Source organism: Salvelinus namaycush, chromosome 35 (genome assembly GCF_016432855.1).
Source record: "Salvelinus namaycush isolate Seneca chromosome 35, SaNama_1.0, whole genome shotgun sequence".
Taxonomy (NCBI): domain Eukaryota; kingdom Metazoa; phylum Chordata; class Actinopteri; order Salmoniformes; family Salmonidae; genus Salvelinus; species Salvelinus namaycush.
Window position 1 is genome coordinate 24,333,147 of NC_052341.1, and position 26,354 is coordinate 24,359,500.

The 26,354-nt window shown below is 46.5% G+C and overlaps 1 protein-coding gene across 1 annotated transcript; it reads right to left on the reverse strand.

Moving 5' to 3' along the window:
* Positions 1–247: 247 nt before the first annotated feature.
* On the reverse strand, positions 248–26,354 carry pkd1b (polycystic kidney disease 1b). Its single transcript, XM_038974935.1, is given in 36 exon segments — positions 248–1,445; positions 1,527–1,841; positions 2,241–2,528; positions 2,655–2,829; positions 2,916–3,116; positions 3,242–3,378; positions 3,607–3,804; positions 4,079–4,281; positions 4,505–4,710; positions 4,952–5,057; positions 5,144–5,495; positions 5,619–5,771; positions 6,059–6,182; positions 6,422–6,632; positions 6,729–6,878; positions 7,045–7,212; positions 7,422–7,617; positions 7,875–8,040; positions 8,298–8,577; positions 8,620–9,213; positions 9,352–9,496; positions 9,620–9,757; positions 9,853–10,003; positions 10,117–10,351; positions 10,451–10,736; positions 10,888–11,025; positions 12,498–16,216; positions 17,949–18,085; positions 18,347–18,492; positions 18,650–18,781; positions 18,970–19,797; positions 19,908–20,146; positions 23,618–23,765; positions 24,001–24,119; positions 24,294–24,502; positions 26,152–26,354. Coding segments are annotated over 36 exon segments (12,048 nt in total). The 3' UTR covers positions 248–593.

A 26,354-nucleotide genomic window follows, 5' to 3' on the forward strand; every position in this document is an offset into this window, starting at 1 on the left:
TACTAGTACTCCCTGTATATAGCCATGTTATTTTTACTCGTCATTGTCATTCGTTATTTACTGTGTATTTATTCCTCGTGTCACTATATGTTTTTGTTGAAAAAGGTTCCGTAAGTAAGCATTTCGCTGTTAGTCTACACCTGTTGTTTACAAAGCATGTGACAAATTAAATGTGATTTGATTTGACATTTGAGGAAATTCACAATGTAAACAAAGAACTTGGTGATTATTTAATGCTGTGTGTCACTACTTGTTACAGATAGAGGATATTAAACACCAAACCCAATGTTACTTCTGGTATTAATCAGCAGGAAAAATATATTCCACAGTTCTTGGAGGTTACAAAATAATCCTCTATTTAAATGTTTACTATACAGTAGATACACAAGAAGTACAAGGTATACAACCTCAGCATACGTATGTAGAATACCTAATGCAGAAGCACTAGTAAAGTGGTAGACAACAGTGGGAAAACTTGTCTCTTTAAGTAGTACTGCACAAGTCACAGCTGGAACCTTAGAGGTTCATACACTAGATACTGTATACCCACAGTAATAGGCACTTTAATCTCTGTCTCAGTCCCTCTCTCAGTTTCAGTCTATGTCTGTCTCAGGCCCCTCTGAGATCCAGGCCCGTCTCTTCACAGGCACTCCCTCACTGGCGCGTCTCCTGTCCCCCTCCTCGCTACAGGGCCTGGCCTTCGTGTTGACCCCACTACCACCACCACCAGGGGCCTGGGGGGGCCTCTGAGCTGCATCAGCCGAGTGAGAGCTCCCTGAGTGCCAGGCTCGACGTCTAGGAAACTGCCTGGCTCCAGGACACACGGAAGGCCCGGTGCCCAAGCCCAGGCCAGGGCTCCTTTGTGTGGGCTTGGTTGCCTCAGAGAGGTAAGTGTCCCTGGGTGGGTGTGGGTGAAGCTGGAGAACGACAGACTCAGAGTAGGAGCTGTGAACACGAGGGAGGGAGGGATTGGTGGAGGGAGGGCAGGAGAGAAGGGTAATGGGGTTGAAAGAAGGAGGAAAGGAAGGGAGGGAGATGCGAGAATGAGGGGGTAGCAGAGCTGTCCTCCTGCCCATCACCCCTCTACCTACTGCTCTTCCTTCTCTTGTCTCTTCTCCTCTTCCAAGTCCCCGCGGCCTCGTCTTCCTCCTCCTGCTCTGCACCTCCTCTAGCTGGGTCTCCAGACTGTGAACGTCTGCAGTCAGCTGGTTGACGCGGTCGAAACGTGAAAGCAGACCGTTGACGCAAGACAGCAGGCGGTCCAGGTTGAGCTGAACGTCTAAGCCCGGCGCGTCGGACATACCCGAGTCCTCGGAACCCAGGGAGAGGGCGGAGGACAGGGGATGGGGGGAGGAGAGGGAGGATGAGAGGGTGGAGAGACAGGATTCTTGGGATGATCTGGAGGGAGGCACCACCATGCCCTCAAACTTCACCCTGTGTCTGAACTGTGGAGAGAAGGGAGGGAGGGAGATTTCAGAAGTTTCAATTTGTGTTTAATCAAATGAATGAATGAGTTTCCTCCATACCTCCTTGGCCTTAATGAGTCCCATCCAGAGCTTCAGTCTTTTGATGAAGAACTCCACCATCTCATAGTCCTGGGGCTCCATGGCTGGCCTGTACATCTCAGCCTGCACAACCCTGTACGTGCGGAGCAGAACAGCTCCAGAGAGACGGGCCAGCAGCCAACCTCCCAGCCCCAGCAGAGAGAGGGCGTAGAGGGGTCCGAGGACAGGGTGAGCCCTGCTGAGCCTCTGCAGGACCAGGCGACCACGCAGCACAGACAGCACAGACACACCAGCCTGGTACACAGACAGGAACCCATCCACAGACCTGGAGAAGAGCTGAGACACAAACATATATGCATGAATAGGAAATGCATATTCCCATAGAGTGAGCTGTGTCTTGCATATTCCTGCAGAGAACCTTGGTTACATTACATAACCTTCCATTTCCTACCATGTGTCCAGTGTGAGAGAAGAGCAGCAGCAGTAAGATCAGTAGTAGAGCCACAGCAGCTATCTCTCTCCATGCCCGCTGAAGCACTCGACCAAAGACCACCCACCTCCGCACGTACCTCAGAGTACCCACCATCTGAAACACACATTTTTGCATTTTGATGGTAGTGGCACAAAATGTGGATTCCTAACCCATGGAGTTAGGAACTATTCAAGTAATGTCATTCTTTAGGAACTATTCAAATAATGTCATTCGTTAGGAACTATCTTTAAGTTGTTCAGTACCTTGAGTACCAGCAGAGTGAGCAGTATGGCTGATATCTGTGTGGACCTCCTGGCCAGCAGGGCGGCGCTGTGGAACTCAGTGAAGGAGTCTGGTCTGGAGCGGTGCTGAGACAGACAGGAAGCAGCCTGGGACAGGAAGCAGAATCGCAGCGCGGCCATCGCCAGGGACAAAGAGGCGAGGAGGAACTGTAGCCAGCGCCAGCCCTGACGCACGTACTGGGCACAGTCAGTAGCCATGGCCCATAGCTCCACCCCCAGAAAGAGGAGGGCAGAGAGGAGCAGGAGCACCTGGGGGGGGGGGGGGGGGGGAGTGTCTCAGAACGGAACCTATTGACGATCTTACATTTTTGCAATCCCTAATGAATGGGAATAATAGTGTTGTTTTATACAAACAAATTGTTTATCAAATGTTACCATGAGTGCAATCTGCAGGTCTGGTCCTGAGGAGGATGGGGGGATGAGTAGAGGATGGATGGAGAGGGAGGAGATGAGTGTGTGTATCTGGGTCTTCTCTAGTAGAACAGACACACACACAAACAGACTAGTCTCTCTGTGGTACTGGGTGAAGTCAATGGACACAGCCTTTAATCTGAGAGAAGAAAAGAGTACAAAGAATCATGTAGGATAATTTGTGTGGAACTGGTGTGTGTCTGTGTGCGAATGTGTGTAACTCACTGTGCTGTGGTCCAGTGTGTGCTGTGTAGGCCAGAGAGAAGCTGGCGTGTGGTAAAACTGCTGTTCCCCAGAAAGACTCCATTATTATGGTCTGGAGTGTGTATACAGCGTATCCGTGGTAACCCCACCAGGTGGAGGGCGGGGTTCTGATGGAGGTGGGGCACCAGGATGTTGTCCATCCACTGCCACGCCCCCTCCCACCTGAAACCAACACAGAGAGATACATGTGGACACAGCCCACACACACACACACACACACACACACACACCAATACACAAATCAGTACAGGGTACATGCACACACACACCACACACGCAGCCCTTACCCAGTGATGGTGTTGAGGTTGGTGGTCAGTGAGTGTTTGACGGCAGAGTGTAGCAGTCTTCCCTGGGTCTCCTGAACACTGTCCTGGTAGTTCACCATCAACACCACCAACAGGAACAACATGTGGCACACACAGTGCTGGGAAGGGGGGAGAGAGGAGAGAAAATGAAAGAGAGAGTGAGTATATAGAGGGAATGAACAAGAGAGGAGAAGGGAAGATAAAGAATGAAGATGCATGTTATTTTAATTCCAGTACAATACCAAATGGTACTAAGTGGTTAGGAATATAAACAGTACACCACATATGTTTATTCCAGAGGTTACCATAAGGATGTATGGGAGCTGTTTTTTTGTTTCCTGTTTTACCTTCATGAGGGACCGTAGCGCTCTCACTTTCCTGGCCTCCTCCTTGGCTTGCAGTAGGCCGAACCCACAAGGGGGGTGCACCTTGCCCCCTTGCTTGCCCCCCTCCCTCTTAATGACGGTCTCCTGCCCCAGCCGATCATTCACCTCGGGGTCTACAGGCCTTAACACCATAGCATAGAACAAGGCCTGCACACACACCTGAGGAGAGGACATACAAGGGTTAAATTGCCAGTACCATTAGTAAAGGTTATAAGGTGCATAACTGTCTAGTTCCTCTTAGACTGAAAAGATATCAATAGATTAAAAGCCAGCAACTTACGTTTTACAATCACATGGGTCTACAGGAAATATAGAAGCCATACGGTTGCGTATCTCTGTCTCTCTCTCTCTCTGGTATGGTGAAAACATTCATTGCTGACAATTTGTTGCATTGACTATTGAGCCTCCCGTGTGTATGTCTCTATCTGCCTACCTTGAGAGGCTCCAGCAGCAGAGCGGAGGTGAGGAAGGCAGACAGGGCTGAGATGAGCCACATCAGGACCACTGAGCTAGAGAAGTGACTCCCATAGAGGCCTACTACAGCCAGGCAGGCCCCCAGCAACAACACAACCAGGGGGTAAATTACTTGCAGTGCCCAGGGAGGTAGCAGCCAGCTGGGCTTGCCACGGGCCACACCTGGGGGGGTGAAAAACATGGAAGAAACTATGCTCTAATAGTCTGAAAATATGATCAAGTTGTTTGATATGAATATTCAGATAGTTCAGAGGATTTTCATGCAAAATAGACATCATTCATAGAAAGTTTTAAATGGTGAACTCTCACATCCACATAGTAATACATTTGGCATAAAGAGGAGGGAATTGTAACAAAGTTAGGATAGTCAGTGTTAGTGGCTCACCTATGCGTGTGGTAGAGTCAGTGGAGTCAGGGGAGGGGCTGGGGAGGAAGGTACTGGCGATGGAGTAGACAGAGAGAGATGAGGAAGGCCTAAACAGCCCTGTCCCATACAGAGAGATGGGAGAGCAGGGGAGGTTGTGGATCTCTGTTCCATAGAGTGGTTTGTCCACACTCAGCTCAGACCAGCCACTGCGGGAGCTACCCTGGCTCTGGCTAAAACCCACAGAGAGATGAGTAAGACTCAGAAGTATTCTTTGCCAACAGGCAACAGTGCTATACAAATTACTATGACTGGTTGTTCCCTGCTATCTAGTCCAGTCAGATCAACTCTGATCTCCACTGAAAGAGGGGAGGAGGACTGTATATTCGGAGCATATACTGTAGACAGGGCTAGATACGGTATTATCTGGGGTTTAGGTCTGGAGTGTACTGGTCAGGCAGGTCTTACCTGTGGGACAGAGAGGTGGTCCTGGGAGAGTAGCGGCCGCTGTCTGATGTTGAGGGACTGTTGGACACTCCTGTGTCTGCTGCTATAGACCTCAACAGGTCCTCCTCTGAAACACCATGAGAGACAATCATTTTAGACGTATTCACACAGGAGTCATAGTAACACATATGGGACCCACACACACACACACACCAGACAGGGTAAGGACATTGGGTTGCAGGTTGTGTCTCTGGTCTGGATGCAGGCCAGACAGGGATTGGGATGGACCCACAGGTGCAGTAGAGGAGGGTGGGGGGTTGGAGATGAGAAATCGGGGTGAGGAGGGTGAGGCTAGGCATAGCTTCATCAGGGCTTTCTTCCTCTTCAGCAGACGGGCATGACCCAGGGATGATCCCAAGGGGTCAGAGGTTATTTCCCAGGAGGGCCCTGGGAGGTCAGTGAGGCTGTCACAGGAGGGCCACAGGGTCATGCCATCTCCATCCTTCTCCACTGCCAGGTTAGTGGCATTCCAGAACTCAGCGTTGAATGCCTTGCTTCCCATCAGCTAAGAGAGAAGAAAAAGATAGCTTTCAGCCTTTTCAGTTTACAACTTTCACAAGAGAGTCAGAAAGAGCTGTGTATCTGTGTATGTGCATGCATTGACACGTGTGAGAGTTTGCACTCTTACAGAAGAGGGTGTGTCTCCATCCAGGCCTGACGGATCAGGTCCTCCAGGCAAAGACAGGAAGGAGGAGCAGGAAAGATCTGATTGGCCGAGATAGACGCCCATCTCCACTGACTGACACACAGGGGATGGAGGCACTGACATATCCACCGCTACCTGAAACACACACAGGGAAAGGGAAACCCAACCCAACATGTGTAGCTGAACCAAGCATCATCTCTGTCAAGGACTTTCCACATTACTCTGTTGATTTGGAAGCACTTTCCAAATCAACAGAGTAAATATACAATACACTATCACATTGACCTTGACATTGACCACATTGACTAAGCTTTTTATTGATAGAAATGATAACAATGTGTGGTTTAATAGGCAGTCATAGGATTATTTTTGATGACGGGGCAACAGAAAAATGGTTGGAGAGAGAGATGTAGGAGAGGTACCTGGCTGTGAGTCTTTCGCAACAGGAAGCAGAGGAGACACTGGAGAGGAAACACCAGGATGGCAATAGTCATCCCCACTGCAACCGTTTCCCAGGTTACAAGCAACCGGGCCGAAACCGGTACACTAAAACACAACACCCTTAAAATGGCTGATTCTTTCACTTAACAGAGTTAATGCAGAGTATGTGGGACAGGTAACAAAGAATTGTAGAGAGTCTCAGGCAAAACATCAATGTTGTTGTTCAGCTCAGTGAGTTGTCCACAGTACGAGAATGATTGACTCCCACCTGAGCACTTTCACAAGAACCATCCATTGTGTACACTATTGTCACCTGGAATGTTCTGGTTAGAATGCCATCTCACCTATGCCCCTCTGTGCCCACAGCCCCGTACCACAATGCCCCTAGTGCGAGGTAGAGGTGTAGCAGGAGGGCACACACCGTCACCCTCTGCCCCCGCATGAAGCGGCTGTGGGCGGGGCGTTCCCACAGAGAGAGCCACAGGTGGCGCTCCAGCATTCCAAACGCCAGCTGGGAGGAGAGAACACGTTGGAACTGAGACAGCTCCTCAGGACCTGAGAGATAGATGAAGAGAGAGAGAGAGATCTGTTTTGGAGGCGATCGTGCTCTCCCTGAGTGTAAAGACAGATAAAGAGAGTTGTAGCACTTACAGGAGGCCAACATCTCCTTCTCCACTGTCCCTCCTCCCTCGTTCCTGTCGTTCTCCACAGACAGCCAGTCTTCTACCAGGAAGTAGAACAGGTGGTCTGTCTGAGGGTCCCACACCACCACATGCTGCACGTACCACGATGGGTCCAGACCTGGGAGACACACACACAAACAGGTATTGTTGTGTTACCTGTTTGGAATCTTACTACCTGGAGCCTCAATCTCCTGCTTCCCTTGTGTTCCAGTAGGCGAGTGAATACAAGACTACGAAGTCTTGCAATGCGAGACTACAGTAGTTGCCTGTGTTGTCATGGTTACCTGTGTTGTCATGCCAGAGGCGTATCTTCCACACCTCTCCCAGGTTGCTGTCCGTCTCCAGGTGGAACAGGTCCAGACCACTTCGTTGGAACGCCCCCTCCCACTGCAGGTGGCGTGAACCGCTTTTAGTCACCCCGTACAGACTGATGCCCACGTGGGCCGTCGTGCCTGATGGGAATTACAAATAAGCGTGAACCAGGTTTGCGTTTCACTTTAACAAGATGCTTTCTCAGCCAGATGTTCTCTCTCTTCTACCCTCGTTCACTCCCACATGTTAGGACAGGACTGGACAGGTGAAACTGTCAGCAATATGACAGAAAATAAGTGGATCTATCGCTTACACCTACCCAGTCGTCTAAGATCTGCGAGTCCCTTACCTGCTCCTCGACGCCAGCCTGTTTTGACCAGGACTCTGTAGATGTAGCGTCCAGGTCGGCCACACAGTGGTACATGGCATAGTCTCAGGCTCTCCAGGTGGTCCAGTTTGTGGGCGATCAGACCCAGGAGGAAGTGGATCAGAACCAGGACAGCACACACAATCCCCACTACTACATTATGCATTGGACCACTGGACTGGGGTGATGAGATGGAGGGGGACATATAATACAAAATGAGTAAAATCAGTAGAGGAGGTTCCAATTCAAAGCTGTGTTCCAAGGTGGGTGAACAGGTGGCCATATTGAATGTATGATCATGTCTCGGAATTCTGTGTCCCTCTAACTTTCAGCATGTATGTGCATCTATTTAAGGCTGCTAACATGTATTTTCCCAGTGTGTACTAATGAGCTATACCATTTCTTGTGTTAACCTGAGGAGTATCCCAAACATACCGGTGGCAGTAGCACCACAGCGTCTGGATGGACAAACAGACTGGCCCCGAACATGGTGAGGTGCTGAGTGAGGCAGTGTGCTGAGTGGAGGGTGCTGCCCTCCAGTGGCCGGAGGCCCTCAGTGCTCCAGCGCCTCTTCCTCGGGCTGTAGTACTGACAAAGAGAGCTGAACACACACACTGAGGCCTGGACTGGAGCTCCACTCAGACTGGATGTCAGGTTCACAAAGAGAGATTGTACTGTGCTGTTAAGTCTGGAGATTAAGAGAAATAATAGACAACAAGCTGCGTTAGTAAATGACTGGGACGTCATCATACGCCATGTATAGAAGAAAATCAGGCATCACAACATTATGTCTGTATAAAAGTGAACAACTTGTAAAAAGTTTTAGAAAACATAACTGTCTAGATACAGAACACTTACAGAGGAGAGAGGAAGATGGTGTCCTCCATGGATGACTGGCTGGAGAGGGAGAGGGTCAGCTCTCTGACTAGGGAATCATGGGAGGCAGGATGACCTGGCTGGGTGGCCACTGTGATTCTCACATGTCCTGAGCCCACCAGAGAAGCTCCTGGAAGCAGGCTGAAGTTTAAGGAGATGTACAGTCCAGCATTGGGATCCATATTCTTCATTGCCCTCACTGTAAAATCCATCCACCCTTTGGCTCGGAGTGTAAAGTTAACCATTGGGGCTCTTCCCTCGTCTCTGTCAATTCCACCAGATCTAGACCCAGACCCACTTCCACTTCCACCACTAGCCCGATGCCCAGCGCCGATCCTTCCTACAGTATATATTTTGGGCAAAGTAACCCTGATAGATCTGTCAGTGTCCAGGTTAGCAATGGGTATGGGCTGTCCCTGGGGCGTGGTGAACTCCATGGCAGCCAGAGAAGTAGAAATGGGTGGGTTGGCTGCTGAGAAGAACTCAGACCCCCCTTCCAAACCCAGGAGAATCTGTACCACCTCAGATCCCTGGACCTGACGCTGGAGCTGGGCACTGAGAGAGGAGGGAATGAGGAACTGGCAGGGCGGATGTGCTGGGTATGACTCTGGCTTGTCAGGGTTTAATTGCCATTTGTTGGACTGGTTTGATTGGCGGGTGTTGACCGAGGGATCAGTGGTGCAGAGGAGTTCCGAGGGGTTTCCATGGTAACCAACGGCACTGATCTGTGGAGCAGAGAGAGAGAGGGGTTCCTCGTCGCGTGGCCGCGAGCGCATCAGAGTACGCATGAGAGCCCTGGCATGGTCCAGGGCTGACACTGCCGTTTCAGATACATTAGAGTGAGTGTGAGGACCAGAGGAGACGAGCTTGGACTCGGACACAGCAGCCAACGAATTGCCTGGAGACAGAGAGAGAAATAACCGTTTTTGGTCAAAAATCTTGGACTAATTCCTGTCCTTGCTCTATGAGCATGTATCCTCCACCTTTTATCCTTGCATTTCCAACCGTCGATCCCAGTCAGGAGTTGGTACAGTACCTATTACATGGAGGATGTTTCTGCCCGTGTCTATGGCTGTGTCATCTCCTAGTCCCGTCTGCTCTTCCATAACCCTGATCATTCTCCCCACAGATTCTAGAACATTCTCCTGACAGCCCTCACACACCACCTCACTTGGGACTGCCTGCAAGAGACAACACACAGAGGCATTCAGGCATCGAGGACAAATCTGTATCATTTGTGGTTCTTTTTTCCAGGCTTTTATGGCACAAACTCTGTCTGTGTAGACTATGGCCAGGTTACCTACAGTGGACTGGGCCAGGGCTAAGCTGATCTGGGCTGCATCCTGTAGAGAGTACACAGACAGAGAGGCCAGCGCCTGTGTCACATTCCCCCTGATCTCCCTCCTGTCCCTGAGATCCTGCTCACTCAAAGTCTGATCCACCTGTGACCGAGAGGAGAGAGATAGACAGGTAAAGGAAAGATGACGTTAAGGAGACGAGAGACACAGCCAGGTAAAGACAAAGGTAATGTTCATACCTGATTGAGCTGGCTGGTGAGGGCGATGGAATAGGGAATGAGCTGCTGTGGGTTACCCTGTTGAAGTAAACCCGATAGTTCGGTTTGGCTCTTGTTCCTCAGCCACGCTGTGATCCCATCTCCATCCACAGGTCTCAGCACTGTTATAGTTCTGAAAAAACAAAAGCATCCATAAATTGTCTTTTTTACAATTTACCTCCATAGGTCTCTTGAGGTCGGAACCTCTTCCCTGCATTCTCAGTTTTAAACTCATCTCCAGTTCACCTGTTAAGTGCTGTGACCTTTGACCCCAGGTGGTCCTCTACCTGCAGGATCACAGAGATGATTGACCGGTCCTTCTCTGGCCCCACCTCCCCCAGAGGAACCAGGCTGCCAAATGTATGCTGGGTACCCCTGTAGAGGGTGAGAAGGGGACAGGCTTGGCCCCAGCCTGGGCATGATGACGCCACCTGGAGAATATAGATAATCTGGGGGGACTCACTATCCTCATCCAGCCAACCTATAGAGTAGATACAGAACATCTGGTACACCGTAGTAAAACATGGCAAAGACACCAAAAGAAGATTTGATTGTATCTTTGAGTCTTTGTTTCTATTACCTGAGCAGTTGTATGTTACCACAGTCTCCAGCAGGCGTATGTTCTCCCCAGGACCTGGAGTAAGAGTACACACCCCTCCATGGGGTGGAGGGTTGGGCAGGAGGGTCAGGCTAGCAAACCCCCATCTTCCCCCAGCAGGGTGGGTAACATTTAGGGTGAAGGTATAGTTACACCCCTCCTGCAGCACCCCCGGTCGGACCACCAGTTCAGGAGAGAGACTGCCCGTAGTGGTCACCTCGTTCAGGTCAAGGGTCATGCCGTTCTGATCCTTTTCGCTCCATTTGTACTGTGAAAAGAGAAAGACCATACATCAACTTTCCGTCATAAGTCCTACAGAAAGCAGCCATGACAGCTGATGGTGCCTGACTTTATATAATTTGTCACAAACGGTAAATGTTGTTTAGGTCAGCCAATTAGCTACGTAGAGGGGAACTTACCTGAACATGGCTGCCACACTTATCACAACGACCAGAGAGCACAATGGGGCGACTCTGGCTGACACGGAAAGAAGAGAGACTACTGCAGGAAACACACTCCACACTTACAGGAAGCACTGCAACTTTAGATACCGCCACCTAGAGGCATGGAGGAGTATTTGACATGAATATACTATCAAATAAAGATAACACAACCACACGGAAACTGAAAACTTTATATGGTAATTTTGACCACTATCGGGTGCATGGTATTGTTATTTCTGGCTCATTAACATATTTTGAGGCGTGCCTTGTAAGAGGCTATATTTGTTGCACCCGTTAGTGAGAATGCTGTACCAGTTTAACTGGTATGTGGTAGTAGTGCCCCATCAATTAAAAATGTATAGAGGACAGATTGGAGAGGCAGCTAGTCTTAAACTTTTAATGGTTGAGCATTTGTCTGTTTTGCCCTGCAGTCACTTCCAGTTTGGAAGCCTTTGTTAAAGGCCCAGTGCAGTCAAATAATGTATTTTTCTTCTGTTTTATATATATTTCCACACTATGAGGTTGGAATAATGGTGTGAAAAAGCCCTTTTTGTGGGATGATATCACCAGTTGGTAAATTAGTTAATAGACCAATAAGAAAGAGCGTTCCAAACCTCTCTGCCAATAAAGGCTAGTTTTCCCCTCCCCCTCCCCACTCAGACCACTCCCAGACAGTCCCAGCAAAATTCTTGCTTGAGAAATTGCTCTTTGCTAAGAAGCTATTTTTCTATTTTTGTGTCTTTTCACCATTTTAATTAAAAACAATCACAGTAGGGTACTTAATTGTTACCCAGAAATGATTTGATATTGAGATAAAAATACCATTAAGGCCTCTACAAGTGCAAGTGATATAAAACACCAAATATTAATTGATATGCTGTAATGTGTAAAACATTACCTAGCAGCCAACCTGCTTGCACCAATCTCATTTAATTACAGTAAAATCCTGTAAAATACAAACACCATCTCCCTTCAATGAATTTAATTAATTCATCCATCCGTTCATTCATTCATTACGATGACAGTAGCATTTACTTTTTACAGTATAGTACGTCAATTATACAGTATTTTACTGTGTGTCATTACACAGTACTTGCTTTGATACTGTATATAGATTACAGTAGTTGTACTGCAATATGAAAATTGCATGAAATACAGTAACTTACTTACCACTAGCTGCCTACTGTCAAATTCACAGCAACCCATTTACAGTGCATGGTTGGCTGAACCACCTTCGTTGCATAAAGATATTGTGGTGTGTAGAGATAATGTGAGACTCACAGACTGTGTAGTAGAGATAGGTCTCCTCCCTTCCTTTTGGACAGTGAGGGTGAAGAGGTAGAGCTTGTCAGGCTGTAGCTTCCTGCTGGGGACAGTCAACCTGCTGCTGTTATACCCTACAAGCTGATCCTGGTCCTGGGACGACCACTCAGTAGGGTTCTACAGGCAGAAACGGATACCATTGGTACAATTATGAGAAAACATCCAGGTAAGACAGCAATATAAGTTAACATAAATGTAAGTGAACAATTTCTACCTAAATAGTAGTAAGGAAATAAAAGGTTCCTAATTCTGATTTAAATGACCTCAGTGATGAATTCCCAGTGGTAGTTCAGCTCCCCTTCCTCTCCCAGATCCACATCAGGATCATGGGACTCTGACCCATCCAGGATCAGGTCACTGTGGCTTGACACCAGTCTATGTGATCCCCCCCTGATGATGGGTACCAGGGAGCTGTGAACCACAGACAGCCTGGACGTCCTGTGCAGACGTAGAGGGGTTCCCTGGAGAGAGACAGTGAACCCCAGGCAGTACTGGCCCACCTCCAGGGCCTGCTTAGGGAGGGACAACAGTGGTGTAGTCACACCCACCAGGTTAATCAGGGTTACTGGATGTCCACTGCTGTTCTGGATTACTGGGTGCCCACTGCTTTGGGTTACCAGATTGCTGTCAGTCTTGTCAGCTCCACAGCCACTCCCCCTAAACACTTCCCATAGGTACATGGTCTTGTATGCGGTGCAGCCTTTGATGTCTACGCTTGCTTCAAAGTAGCTGGATCTAGACTTGAGGATTGTGGATTGGCCCTGGACTAAAGTGACCTGAGGGAGTGAGCACTGGAGTTCTCTCACCTCAGTGAGCAGTTGTGTGGAGACCTGGCTGACATTATTGAAAGCTGTGACTTGAACAATATATTTTCCAGCAGTGAGATATGTGTGGTCCACTGTATTGGATTTTGTGATGACAACTCCTTCACTTGAGTCTCCAAAGCCCCATTGAAACCTCAAATTGCTGCCACCATCTACTCTGACTGAGAATCTGACACTATAGCCTCTAAAGGTTTCTGTAGAATCACAAACAATCGTGACCTCCCTCACGGGCAACTGAACAATGGCTGTCTCATTCAGGGTTTCAGAGCAGAAGCCATTGCTAGCCATCACACCCACAGACAACGAACCACTTCCGGGTGAGATATACATCACTTCCTGTCCAATGACATGTAAGGGCTGGATCCCTTCTAATTGGATCGTCCAGGTGTAATCGGTTGGAGAACCACTCATGACATTTGCTTGGAAAGGGACCTCCTTTAGAGCTTCTAGAGCAGTGGAACAGCAGTTGACCAGTCGTAGGCCCCCGATCCTCTCAACCACCTGGACGGTCAATGACACCTGGGAGTTGCTCACCTGGTTCCAGGCTCGGGCTGTGACAGAGTGAGACCCAACTGGGAGGGTGGAGGTGGTGAAGCTTACCTCAACAAGGTCATATGATGGCTCAACTTCGTCAAAGGCTAAAGAGAAGCTGACATTGGTTCCTTTGGAAACGAATGGTGTAAAAGCAATATGATCTTCAGCGCAGACCGTAGACCTGCTAAGGTTTAGAGTCAAGCCCTGAATAGCATCCTGGATGGTGGCTCTGTGTGAGACTGCCTGCCAGCTAATATCATTAGAGACGTTCAGAGAGACATTATAGACCCCTACATCTGTAAAGGTATAGATAACTGACTGATTGTTGTCCAAAACCACAGCACCTCCAGTACACCCAACAACTTTCCACTCCCAGTGCCGATCATTCCCTTTATTGACATATCCATAGAGTGCAACTTGAGTATTGGACGTTATAAAGAATGGATGTGTCTTGCCACCTACCTGAAAGTCTGCCTCTCTAACCTCCTCCTGAACTGTGAAATGTTTGGTGGCGTTGCTTGAACTGAGAACATTCTGGACCGACACACTGACAGAACCAGAACCCAGAGTCTCAAACATGTAAAGAAGAAAAGGAACATCAGTCTGTAAGGGGGAAAGGTCTGAGTTCACATTCCAGAGATACTGGAGGTCAGATCCAGTCTCCACAGTTACAGAGATGTTGATATACTTCCCTAATGGTATGGTGTCTCTAGCTGTTGACATTCTAGCCCCTGAAACTCGCTCTACTGCCTTTAGAGAAACACGTCTGGTCGTCTTACCAAGTCCGTTGGAAGCTGTCAACTCAACAGATATATTACCTGGAGTTTCAGTGTACCACACAAATTGCTCACCAACACTGCCAGTTTGGGTCACACCTCTCTGGTTGGCTAGCCAATGGTAAGTGACATTGGAGCCATGTGTTACTGACGCAGTGAGCAAGACACTCTCTCTGGTTGGTATGTAGCTAATGGATGTCAGGCTCAGACTTGAGAATTGAAGCCCTTGTATTCTCTCTAAAACTATAATCAAAATGGCTGCCTCCTGTTGGCTCACCAGGTTCTGGGCTGTGACTTTGACCTGATACACACCTGCTTTAAGAAACACATACTGAAAGTGAGACATCCCAAGCTCAGTGGTATCAGTGCCATCCACTGACCAGTAGAAATTGACATTACCTGAAACATTGCCAACTGCTGTTATGACAGTCTTTTCCCCTACTACTGCAAATGGCTGGCTGATTTTCAGCTTCAGGTCTGACACAGGAAGCAGTACGTTCACTTCCAGGTTAACAGAATCCAGGCTAACTGCATTAGAAGCTGTGGCCTTGACTGTAAACCTGCCAGCGGAGGTAAAGACATGGGAAACATTTTGACTCTTTGCCAGTGGTGAGCCGTCACCAAAGTCCCACTGCACAGAAACATTGGTCCCAGGGCAACGCTTGACCCAAAGTGTCATCTTCTCATTGACAGTCAGTGTGTTGCTTTGACTGCTGTGTGCTATGGATGGTTTACTCACAGGCTGCTGCACAGCAACAGTGGCTTTGGCTATGCTCTGGCTGACTTTGTTACTTGCCATCACTGAAACATCATGGATCCCTTCCTCCTTATACACAAAGCAATGATGAGCCAGTCCTCTTATAGGAGAGCTGTTGGATGAATGATTGAACCACAGAAACTGATATCCAGTGGGCTGTCTTTTGGGGGCAGCAACTGCATTAAAACACACCTCTTTTCCTACTGCCACAGCATCCTGTGATGGGTGGATGGTTATCCCAGTAATGGGGGCCTCAATGCAAACGTTGGCATCATAAAAGACATATCCTACTATACTGAGAACAGTTACGTTAACGTTATAAACCCCAGAGTTTGAATAAGTGTGAGTAACAACAGAATTTCCATTCTGTACTGACAAAGGTGATCCATCCCCGAAATTCCAATGGAAAGTCAGCATGGAAACATTTCCGTTCACCAGTGCTTGGAGCTGTATCTCTTTCTCTGTCTCGGAACACTCCGATGGCAGAATTCCACTGATGGTCAACCTGTAGATTTCCAGACGGATGGACTGGCTAGCCTGGCTGACTGCGTTAGACACAGTCACTTTGACCGTGTAACTCCCTGGGGACTCGTAGACATGGGATACAGAGTTGTCTGTGATGTTTTTATGTCCAGACCCATCACCAAAGGTCCAGTCCCAGTGAAGACTGGAACCTGAAGCCACTTTGCCCTTGATTTCAGTTACAGACTTCAGTTCACTGGGTCCACTACAGCTCAACTGGAGACCAGATACCTTCTCCACCACTGCCACAGCTACCCAGGCTGTCAGTGCAGTCAAGGTGTTGTTAGCGCACACGGTCATGTTATAAACCCCAGTGGTCCGAGCAACATGGGTAACTTTGCCGTGGAATCCTTGGACTTCTTTTGAACCGTCCCCAAAGTTCCAAGTGTAAAGGATTCCGTCGTGAGATGGGTGTGAAGTGGCTTCTAGAAGAAAGGTCTGGTTGACCAGGGGAACCGGAGGAGATGGAGAGATGAGTATACGAGTCAATGGAGGCCGTACCTTCAGTGATATGGCCCCCTTGATGTTGTCGTATTGGTTGTAGACCTGTACAGTCAGTGTGTAGTCATCTGTATGAGTGAGAGACGGAGTGATATACAGGATTTAGACCGCTTTCTTTTGTCCACATTTTGTTACGTCACAGCCTTATTCGAAAATTGATTAAATTACACAATTTCCTCAGCAAATCTACACACAATACCCCATAATGACAAAGCAAAAACAGGTTTGTAGACATTTTTGCAAATGTTACATAAAAATCTAAATAAATTATTTACGTAAGTATTCAGACCCTTTGCTATGACACTCGAAATTGAGCTCAGGTGCATCCTGTTTCCATTGATCATCCTTGAGATGTTTCTACAACTTGATTGGAGTCCACCTGTGGTAAATTCAGTTGATTGGACATGATTTGGAAAGGAACACACCTGTCTATATAAGGTCCCACAGTTGACAGTGCATGTCAGAGCAAAAACCAAGCAATGAGATCGAAGGAATTGTCCGTAGAGCTCCGAGACAGGACTTTGTTGAGGCACAGGTCTGGGGAAGGGTACCAAAACATTTCTGCAGCATTGAAGGTCCCCAAGAACACAGTGGCCTCCATCATTCTTAAATGGAAGAAGTTTGGAACCACCAAGACTCTTCCTAGAGCTGGCTGCCCGGACAGACTGAGCAATTTGGGGGAAAAGGGCCTTGGTCGGGAAGGTGACCAAGAACCCCATGGTCACTCTGACAAAGCTCTAGAGTTCCTCTGTGGAGAGGGGAGAACCTTCCAGAAGGACAACCATCTCTGCAGCACCAATTAGGCCTTTTTGGTAAAGTGGCCAGACCGAAGCCACTCCGCCCGCTTGGAGTTTACCAAAAGGAACCTAAAGACTATCAAACTATGAGAAAAAAGATTCTCTGGTCTGATGAAACCAAGATTGAACTCTTTGGCATGAGTGCAAAGCGTCACGTCTGGAGGAAATCTGGCACCACCCATACGTTGAAGCATGGTGGTGGCAGCATCATGCTGTGGGGATGTTTTTCAGTGCCAAGGATTGGGAGACTATTCAGGATCAAGGCAACGATGAACGGAGCAAAATACAGAGAGATCCTTGATGAAAACCTGCTCCAGAGCGCTCAGGACCTCAGACTGGGGCGAAGGTTTACCTTCCAACAGGACAACGACCCTTAGCACACAGCCAAGATAACACAGGAGTGGATTCATGACAAGTCATGAATCGTAAGAGCGTCTGCATAAGAGCGTCTGCTAAATGACTTAAATGTAAGTCTCTGAATGCCCTTGAGTGGCCCAAATAGCTGTGCAGCAACGCTCCCCATCCAACCTGATAGAGCTTGAGAGGATCTGCAGAGAAGAATGAGAGAAACTCCCCAAATACAGGTGTGTCAAGCTTGTAGCGTCATACCCAAGAAGACTCAAGGCTGTAATCGCTGCCGAAGGTGCTTCAACAAAGTACTGAGTAAAGGTTCTGACTACTTATGTAAATGTAATATTTCAGTTTTTTTAATATAAATGATTAAAAAAATCTAAAAAACTGTTTTTGCTTTGTCATTATGGTGTATTGTGTGTAGATTGATGAGGGGGAAAAATGTACTTAATACATTTTAGAATAAGGCTGTAACCTAAACATGTAACCTAACAAAAGGTGGAAAAAGTCAAGGGCTCTGAATATTTCAGAAGGCACTGTAGATTAATGGAGACATACCATATTGTATTGAATGGAAAGAGGAGTGATATGCAAGCATCTATACTATTAGAATGAATTACAATAATTTACACATTGGTAGAGGTATGTTTACCTGGCTGTAGGTAGACGTGGCTCACAGAGTCTTGCACATACACCTGTCTCACTCCTCGCTCCACTGGCCTGTCCTGGGACTCAGACAGGGCAGGAAAGGTGTGGTTTTCCTGGGCACTGCCATCCCCAAAAGACCACCTACAGGAAATAATATTCATTAGCTTAGGGTTTTTTAAAGTCTCATCCGAAAGATAGCACCCTATGTAGGGCAATGTCCCCTTCACTGCCCTGGGGCAATGGGATCTCCTTAGACCAGAGGGAAGAGTGCCCGTCCTGGACCTCCAACACCACTTCCAGCAGTAGTTAATGAGAAAATATGGAGCAAACAGATATGCTACCCTCATTGATGTAATATCACTCCAAGCGAATACTTCTGTGAAAACAGAAAATGACCCTAACCTGAAAGTGACGCCTAGGGAGACATCAACTTTGACCCTGAAAGTGTAGAGACGCAGTGCGGCCACAGCGATAACCTCCTTGACAGAGAGAAATTCTGGGTCTGCCAGAGGGGTCATGGTGTCAGCAGTCAGAGTGACCTCTAGGGTCTGGGAGCTCACAGGGTTGGCTGCAGTCACCTGGAGGAACACAGACAAGTTATTAGTGAGGCTTTATGGGCCACTTTACTCTGTTATATGGGTATTATATTAAAAACAAGGTGGTTGTATCTTAATATAAATTATATGAAATGGATGAGCTTAGTACCTTCAGTTTGTACTCAGCTGGCTTCTTGAACATCACACTATAGGTGTCTCCCTCATAGGAAAAGTTATCCAGCTCGTCAATCACCCAGGTGTACTTTACTGAGGAACCAGTCTCTGCCGTGGCTGTAAATGCCTTAGAAAAAACAGGTAACGGTGACAATGTATAATTTCAATACAGTAGCAGGGACGTGATCAGCAGAACAAATAAATAAAAGAAAATCTGATTATTTTCAAAGATGCACAAAGAAAACACAGACTTTCAAATAAATACTATAAAATACAATACAACTTTATATTATTGATGAAGTCGGGCTAACTCACCTGTGACAAGTCCACCAGCATCCTCAGATGTCCATGTGGCTCTACACTGAGCCCAGCCACCGGCTCATAGACACACACCTGTACACAGGTACTCTGTTCACTCACTCCATTCACAGCACTGACGTTTAGAGTGTGGACGCCCACTGAGGGTAGCACCAGGGACATGTGGGAGAACCAGCTGTCAAGGTAGTCTCTCTCACAACCAGGCCAGGAGTCAGGTAACTCTCCTGGGCAGGACGGGAGGAAGGGGACCCCTGTCTGGAGCACCGGAGCCAACCAGGAGCTGGTGGCCCCTTTTCCAGAGAATATTTTAACCACAATGAGTATAGGAGTGTCAACCAATATATGGATCTGGTTGTCTCCATCAGGCAGAGGATGGATCATACAAAGGCCAGAAATGTGACTTTTTGCTGGGGCAGGAGCTGAGGTTTCAGGGGTCATACTTATGGGCGTACTGATGTTCCCAATGTGAGTGAAGCCACTAAGTTCACTCTTGCCCGTACTTGAAATATAGCCATGCCCGTGCAGTGTGTCGACGTACAGCACCCGTAGGTCACACACCACCCCGTCCACCCACTGCCCTCCATCCGGCGGGGACGAGAGGCCCCCCTCCCACCAGCCCCCCCACTCCGCCCCTTGCAGGGAGAGGTAGCTTTGTCGCCAGGGGGAGGAGGATGAGGAGGCGTTGTCGCGGCAACTCAGGAAGGTTCCAGGTCTCCCGGTGTGTTGGATGGACAGAATGTCATCGGGGTAAACACTGATCTCCCTCTCTGGCAGGATCTGACAGAGAGAGAATGAAGCAAAGTTATTTGAATTTCATTGATTCGACTTATCCAAAGCATAAAGCATGTAAATAAGAACTGTACATAAGAAACCCTCGGTAAATAAGAACATCTCACACATACACTAATATGAGCAGGCTCTAAGCAAGGAGCCACTCTCATGGGCAGGTCTGCCACCAGGTGGTAAAAGGGGGGTATGTCAGGGTATCTGGGGGGCAGGGGGTAGCTGCGCTCCGCTGTAGAGGGGGACTGGTTGTAGGGACTGCAGGGGCTGGTGACAGGGACACAGGCCTCCAACAGGTGGCACCAGTACTGTCCCAGGGCACAGCCTCCCGTAGTGTTACACAGAGGGGTGATAGAGCAACAACTGAACGGGTTCAGGAGAGAACTGCAACCTGCAGAGAGTGAGAGATGGATAAGGGAGAGAGATGGAAGAGAGAGAGCGAGAGAGAGAGAGAGAACGAGAGAGAGAGAGAGAGAGAGAACAAGAGGGAGTGAGAGAAAGAGCGAGAGACAGAGAGAGAGAGAGAGAGAGAGAGAGAGAGAAAGAGAGAGAGAGAGAGAGAGAGAGAGAGAGAGAGAGAGAGTAAGAGAGAGAGAGAGAGAGAAAGAGAGAGAGAGAGAGAACTAAAAAAATTATAAAAAAGTATTTTTTATTAATCAGTAAGTTTGAGTTTAAACATAATATTTGTTGTAATATTTGTTCTATATTTTCTGGAGGATAAACCTGAAATTGTAACCGGCTTTGTATGGCTTGGTAAAGAAAGGGAGATACTTTAAACAAAATTTAATTTTCAATTAGTCGGAAATGAGAAGTTGTAATCTGCATAAAGGCAAAAATAAAAATGTTGAACAAGGGATGAGCCTTTCTTAATAATCTACAGAACCATTTTGGGGTATCGCACATGTATAGTGATAGGTTTAAAGCTGTAATATTTAAAGCTTTAAACTCATATATAAATAGGCACATTTAATTTTGTCTGGCTTAGCATTCCAAATAAAATGAAATATTTTTTGCTCATATCATTTAAAAAACGAGTTGTCTGGAGTAGGCAGCGCCATTAGTAAGTAAGTAAACTGTGATAACATCAAAGAGTTAATCAATGTGATTTTTCCATAAACAACAAGTATTTACCTGTCCATGGTTACAAAATCTTATCTGTTTTTGCAAACTTTCAACTGAAATTGATTGTGGTCAATTCATTTATATTTTTTGAGATGTGAATGCCAAGTATGTCTACTTCACCATCCGCCCATTTTATTGGTAAACTACAAGGTAGTGTAAACACTGTGTTTTTTAACGATCCAATACGTAATGTGGTACACTTGTCATAATTACATTTTAGTCCAGAGAGGCTAGAAAAGTGATCAAGATCTTCAATGAGACTGTGTGAGGATCCAGATTGTGGTCTTAAGAGAAAACTTGAGTCATCGGCAAACATTGACACTTTAGTTCTTATCCCCTGTTTTTATTTCTGTGTTCATGCAAGTGGCTGACTGTACAAATCCTCACTTATCAAATCCTCACTTATCCTCACTTATCAGGAGCTGCAATTTGGCAGTATGCCCAGACCTTGTTTTGAGAAAGAAATGAAAGATATCTCAGTTCCAAGGTCTCAGCTTAGAGAGAAAAAGCCTTGTGAGGTGTTGCTCTGTCACATGTTATGAAACAGCATTGGTCGGTCACATGAATGAAACAAAACTGTAATGATTAATTAATTATGCTAAATCATGCAAATATAACTTGTCTGTGTACAGCCGTATATAAGACAAATGCTGGTACAGCCCAGGCAGAGTTCCTGATTGACATGTGTACTATGGTGCATTGAGTTGGTTGGAACCTCTCCAGCGCGCTGACAATAAACAATGATTAATTTAAGATTGACTTTGAAAGTCCCTGTGTAAGATTTTTTGCACAACAATTTGGCGTCACGAAATGTTTGCTAATTTATAAAAATTGAAAAAAATCGGAACTATCACATTTACATAAGTATTCAGACCCTTTACTCAGTACTTTGTTGAATCACCTTTGGCAGCGATTACAGCCTTGAGTCTTCTTGGGTATGACACTGCAAGTTTGGCACACCTATATTTGGGGAGTTGCTCCCATTCTTCTCTGCAGATCCTCTCAAGCTCTGTCAGGTAGGATGGGGAGTGTCGCTGCTCTGGGCTCTTGTCTCTCCAGAGATGTTCAATTGGGTTCAAGTCCGGGCTCTGGCTGGGCCACTCAAGGACATTCAGGGACTTGTCCCGAAGCCACTCCTGTGTTGTCTTGGCTGTGTGCTTAGGGGTCTTGGTCCTATTGGAAGGTGAACCTTCACCACAGTCTGAGGTCCTGAGCGCTCTGGAGCAGATTCTCTCTGTACTTTGCTCTCTTCATCTTTGCCTCGATCCTGACTAGTCTCTCAGTCCCTGCTGCTGAAAAACATCGCCACAGCATGATACTGCCACCACCATGCTTCATCGTACGGATGGTGCCAGGTTTCCTCCAGACGTGACGCTTGGCATTCAGGCCAAAGTGTTCAATCTTGGTTTCATCAGACCAGATAATCTTGTTTCTCATGGTCTGAGAGTCTTTAGGTGCCTTTTGGCAAACTCCAAACGGACTGTCATATGCATTTCATATGCACTCCAACATAAATTGGTGGAGTGCTGTAGAGATGGATGTCATTCTGGAAGGTTCTCCCATCTCCACAGAGGAACTCTAGAGCTTTGTCAGAGTGACCATGGTCACCTCCCTGACTAAGGCCCTTCTCCCCCGATTGCTCAGTTTGGCCGGGCGGCCAGCTCTAGGAGTCTTGGTGGTTCCAAACTTCTTCCATTTAAGAATGATGGAGGCCACTGTGTTCTTGGGGACCTTCAATGCTGCAGACATTTTTTGGTACCCTTACCCAGATCTGTGCCTCGACAAAATCCTGTCTCGGAGCTCTACAGACAATTCCTTCGATCTCATGGCTTGGTTTTTGCTCTGACATGCACTGTCAACTGTGGGACCATACATAGACAGGTGTATGCCTTTCCAAATAATGTCCAATCAACTGAATTTACCACAGGTGGACTCCCATCAAGTTGTAGAAACATCTCAAGATTGTTCAGTTGCAACAGGATGCACCTGAGCTCAATTTTGAGTCTCATAGCAAAGGGTCTGAATAGTTATGTAAATAAGGTATTTCTGTTTTTAACTTTAAATACATTTGCAAAAAATTCCAAAAAACTGTTTTGGCTTTGTCATTATGGGATATTGTGTGTAGATTGCTGAAGATTTCTTTTTTTTAATCCATTTTAGGTTAAGGCTGTAACGTAACAAAATTTGGAAAAAGTAAAGGGGTCTGAATAATTTCCAAAGGCACTGTATATATAAATTCTAGTTGTACTTTATCAAACACCTTTTCAAAATCTGCTATGAAGACCAGGCCTGGTATCTTTGCTGTTTCATAAAGTTCAATCGTTTCAAGTAATTGTTGTATACTATCTCCAATATATCGTCCATGTAAAAAACTTGTATGATCAGGATGAACAATATCTGGTAAAACCTTGTTTGTTCTATGTGCTATGCATTTCACCAGGATTTTCCCATCACAACATTGAAGTGTAAGAGGCCTCCAGTTTTTAAATGGACTGGATCTTTATACTTACCACCTGGATCCTGTTTCAGTAGTAATGAAATAAAATAATCTTATTGAGTACCTGAAAGTCTACCATTTTTATAGGAGTAATTAAAACATGCAAATAATGTATCTATGAGTACATCAACAAAGGTCTGATATACCTCTACTGGTATACCATCAAGCTCTGGTGTTTTTCCAGACTGATAATATTTAATTACCCCAAAAACGTCCTCCTCTGTAAGGTGGTGTTTTTTTTACCTGGGGGCACCAGGTGATGGTGGGGGCTGCAGTAGGGCCGGAGGATCTGAACTCTGACCAAGGTGGACACTTCTCTGGGCTGGCTGACCAGCTCCACTGATACCACCTGGCCAGCATGGCTGAACCACAGCCCAGGAAACAGCAGCATCTGAGGGGAGGATAATAAAGTAATCAGACACAAGGGGGGGAGGGGGTTGTAAATTGGATTTTAGCATGGCTGTGGTCAAAGCCGACACAAGGTGATGCCATGAGTGCGACATCCATATCAAGAGTTTTGCCTGAAATCTGACGACATCCTAATATGAATGCAGTCCAGTAGGTCAATCAACAACAAAAAGAGTATCCTAATCGGTTCCCTCAGTGTGAAATATTATGTCACTCACCTCCACTCTCTTTTGGTCAGGGTCTGGGACTGTAGGGAGGACTTGTAGCTGTGACCTGGCGTACACACCCGACATGAGAGGAACACCTGTGAGGTAGCTGTCTAACGAAGGCAGGGAAACTACAGGAAACAGAGGAAACATACACACATCCATTAGCACACTGCAATATAATGTGTTCATTTGTGACAATGTTACACCCCTTAGGTCTCCCTATGAAGACAACAAACACATTTCATTCTGAATTATAGTTTGCAATGTCGTATTAATGCAGTAAACTCTCCATGCAGTCTCACCTGTAACCACCTTATCACAGAGGAAGAGGTACTGTCCATCACACACTGTCTTCCTCCTCTGTCCTGGTGAACCCAGGGCCATCTGGGTACAGCCCCCCAGGCTCTCCCTGTCCCTGTCCCACCCAGGGTGACTTTCTGTTCCCAAACCCTCGCTTCTATCCGGCCCTTCTCCCCTGCCATCCCTCAGCCAGACCCACTCAGTGGATTTTCTATACAAAAAGATGCATACAGTACCAGTCAAAAGTTTGGACACACCTACTCATTCAAAAGTTTTTCTTAATTTTTTACTATTTTCTACATTGTAGAATAATAGTGAAGACATCAAAACTATGAAATAACACACATGGAATCATGTAGTAACCAAAAATCTAAATATACAAATCAAAATATACTTCAAAAAAGCCACACTTTGCCTTGATGACAGTGTTGCACACTCTTGGCATTCTCTCAACCAGCTTCATGAGGTAGTCACCTGGAATGCATTTCAATTAACAGGTGTACCTTGTTAAAAGTTCATTTGTGGAATTTCTTTCCTTCTTAATGCGTTTGAGCCAATCAGTTGTGTTATGACAAGGTAGGGGTGGTATACAGAAGATAGGCCTATTTGGTAAAAGACCAAGTCCACATTAGGGCAAGAACAGCTCAAGTAAGCAAAGATAAACGACAGTCCATCATTACTTTAAGACATGAAGATCAGTCAATCCGGAAAATTCAAGAACTTTTAAAGTTTCAAGTGCAGTTGCAAAAACCATCAAGCGCCATGATGAAACTGTCTCTCATGAGGACCACCACAGGAAAGGAAGACACAGAGTTACCTCTGCTGCAAGAGGATAAGTTCATTAGAATTAACTGCACCTCAGACTGCAGCCCAAATAAATGCTTCACAGAGTTCATGTAACAGACACATCTCAACATCAACTGTTCAGAGGAGACTGCATGAATCAGGCCTTCATGGTCGAATTGCTGCAAATAAACCACTACTGAAGGACACTAGTAAGAAGAAGAGACTTGATTGGGCCAAGAAACATGAGCAATGGACATCAGACTGGTAGAAATCTTTCCTTTGGTCTGATGAGTAAATTTGAGATTTTTGGTTTCAACCGTTGTGTCTTTGTGAGATGATCTCCACATGTGTGTTTCCCACCGTGAAGAATGGAGGAGGAGGTGTGGGGGTGCTTTGATGGTGACACTGTCAGTGATTTATTTAGAATTCAAGGCACACTTAACCAGCATATCTACCAAAGCATTCTGCAGGGATACGGCATCCCACGTGGTTTGCGCTTAGTGGAACTATCATTTGTTTTTCAACAGGCTGTGTAAGGGCTATTTGACCAAGGAGAGTAACGGAATGCTGCATCAGATGACCTGGCCTCCACAATCACCCGACCTCAACCCAATTGAGATAGTTTGGGATGAGTTGGACCACAGAGTGAAGGAAAATCAGCCAACAAGTGCTCAGGATATGTGGGAACTCCTTCAAGACTGTTGGAAAATCATTCCTCATGAAGCTGGTTGAGAGAATGCCAAGAGTGTGCAAAGCTGTCATCAAGGCATAGGGTGGCTACTTTGAAGAATATAAGATATAAAATATTTTTTGATTTATTTAACACTTTTTTGGTTACTACATGATTCAATGTATTATTTCATAGTTTTTATGTCTTCACTATTATTCTACAATGTAGACAATAGTAAAAAATAAAGAAAAACCCTTGAATGAGTAGGTCTGTTCAAACTTTTGACTGGTACCGTATACCCAAATATTTAAGAGAGAATGGTGGGGAATTAAGTGAATTAGTGTAGTCAGGTGACAGAATATAATGTATAAATCTGTTAGAAAGATCATAAACTGTTTACTCACGATGGGAAGGAGTTGCGGATGAATGTCTGAGTTTCAGTGCTTCGGACTGTGGCTAGATCCCCACCCTTCACCTGACGACAGATACCCTTCGCCTCCAGCCATGATGTCGCTGACTCTGACAGCCAATAGCATTGCAGACTGGCCAGATGGACCTGGGCTCCTTTGGGGCAAAGGTGCTCATCTGGAGGAACAACATTGACCAT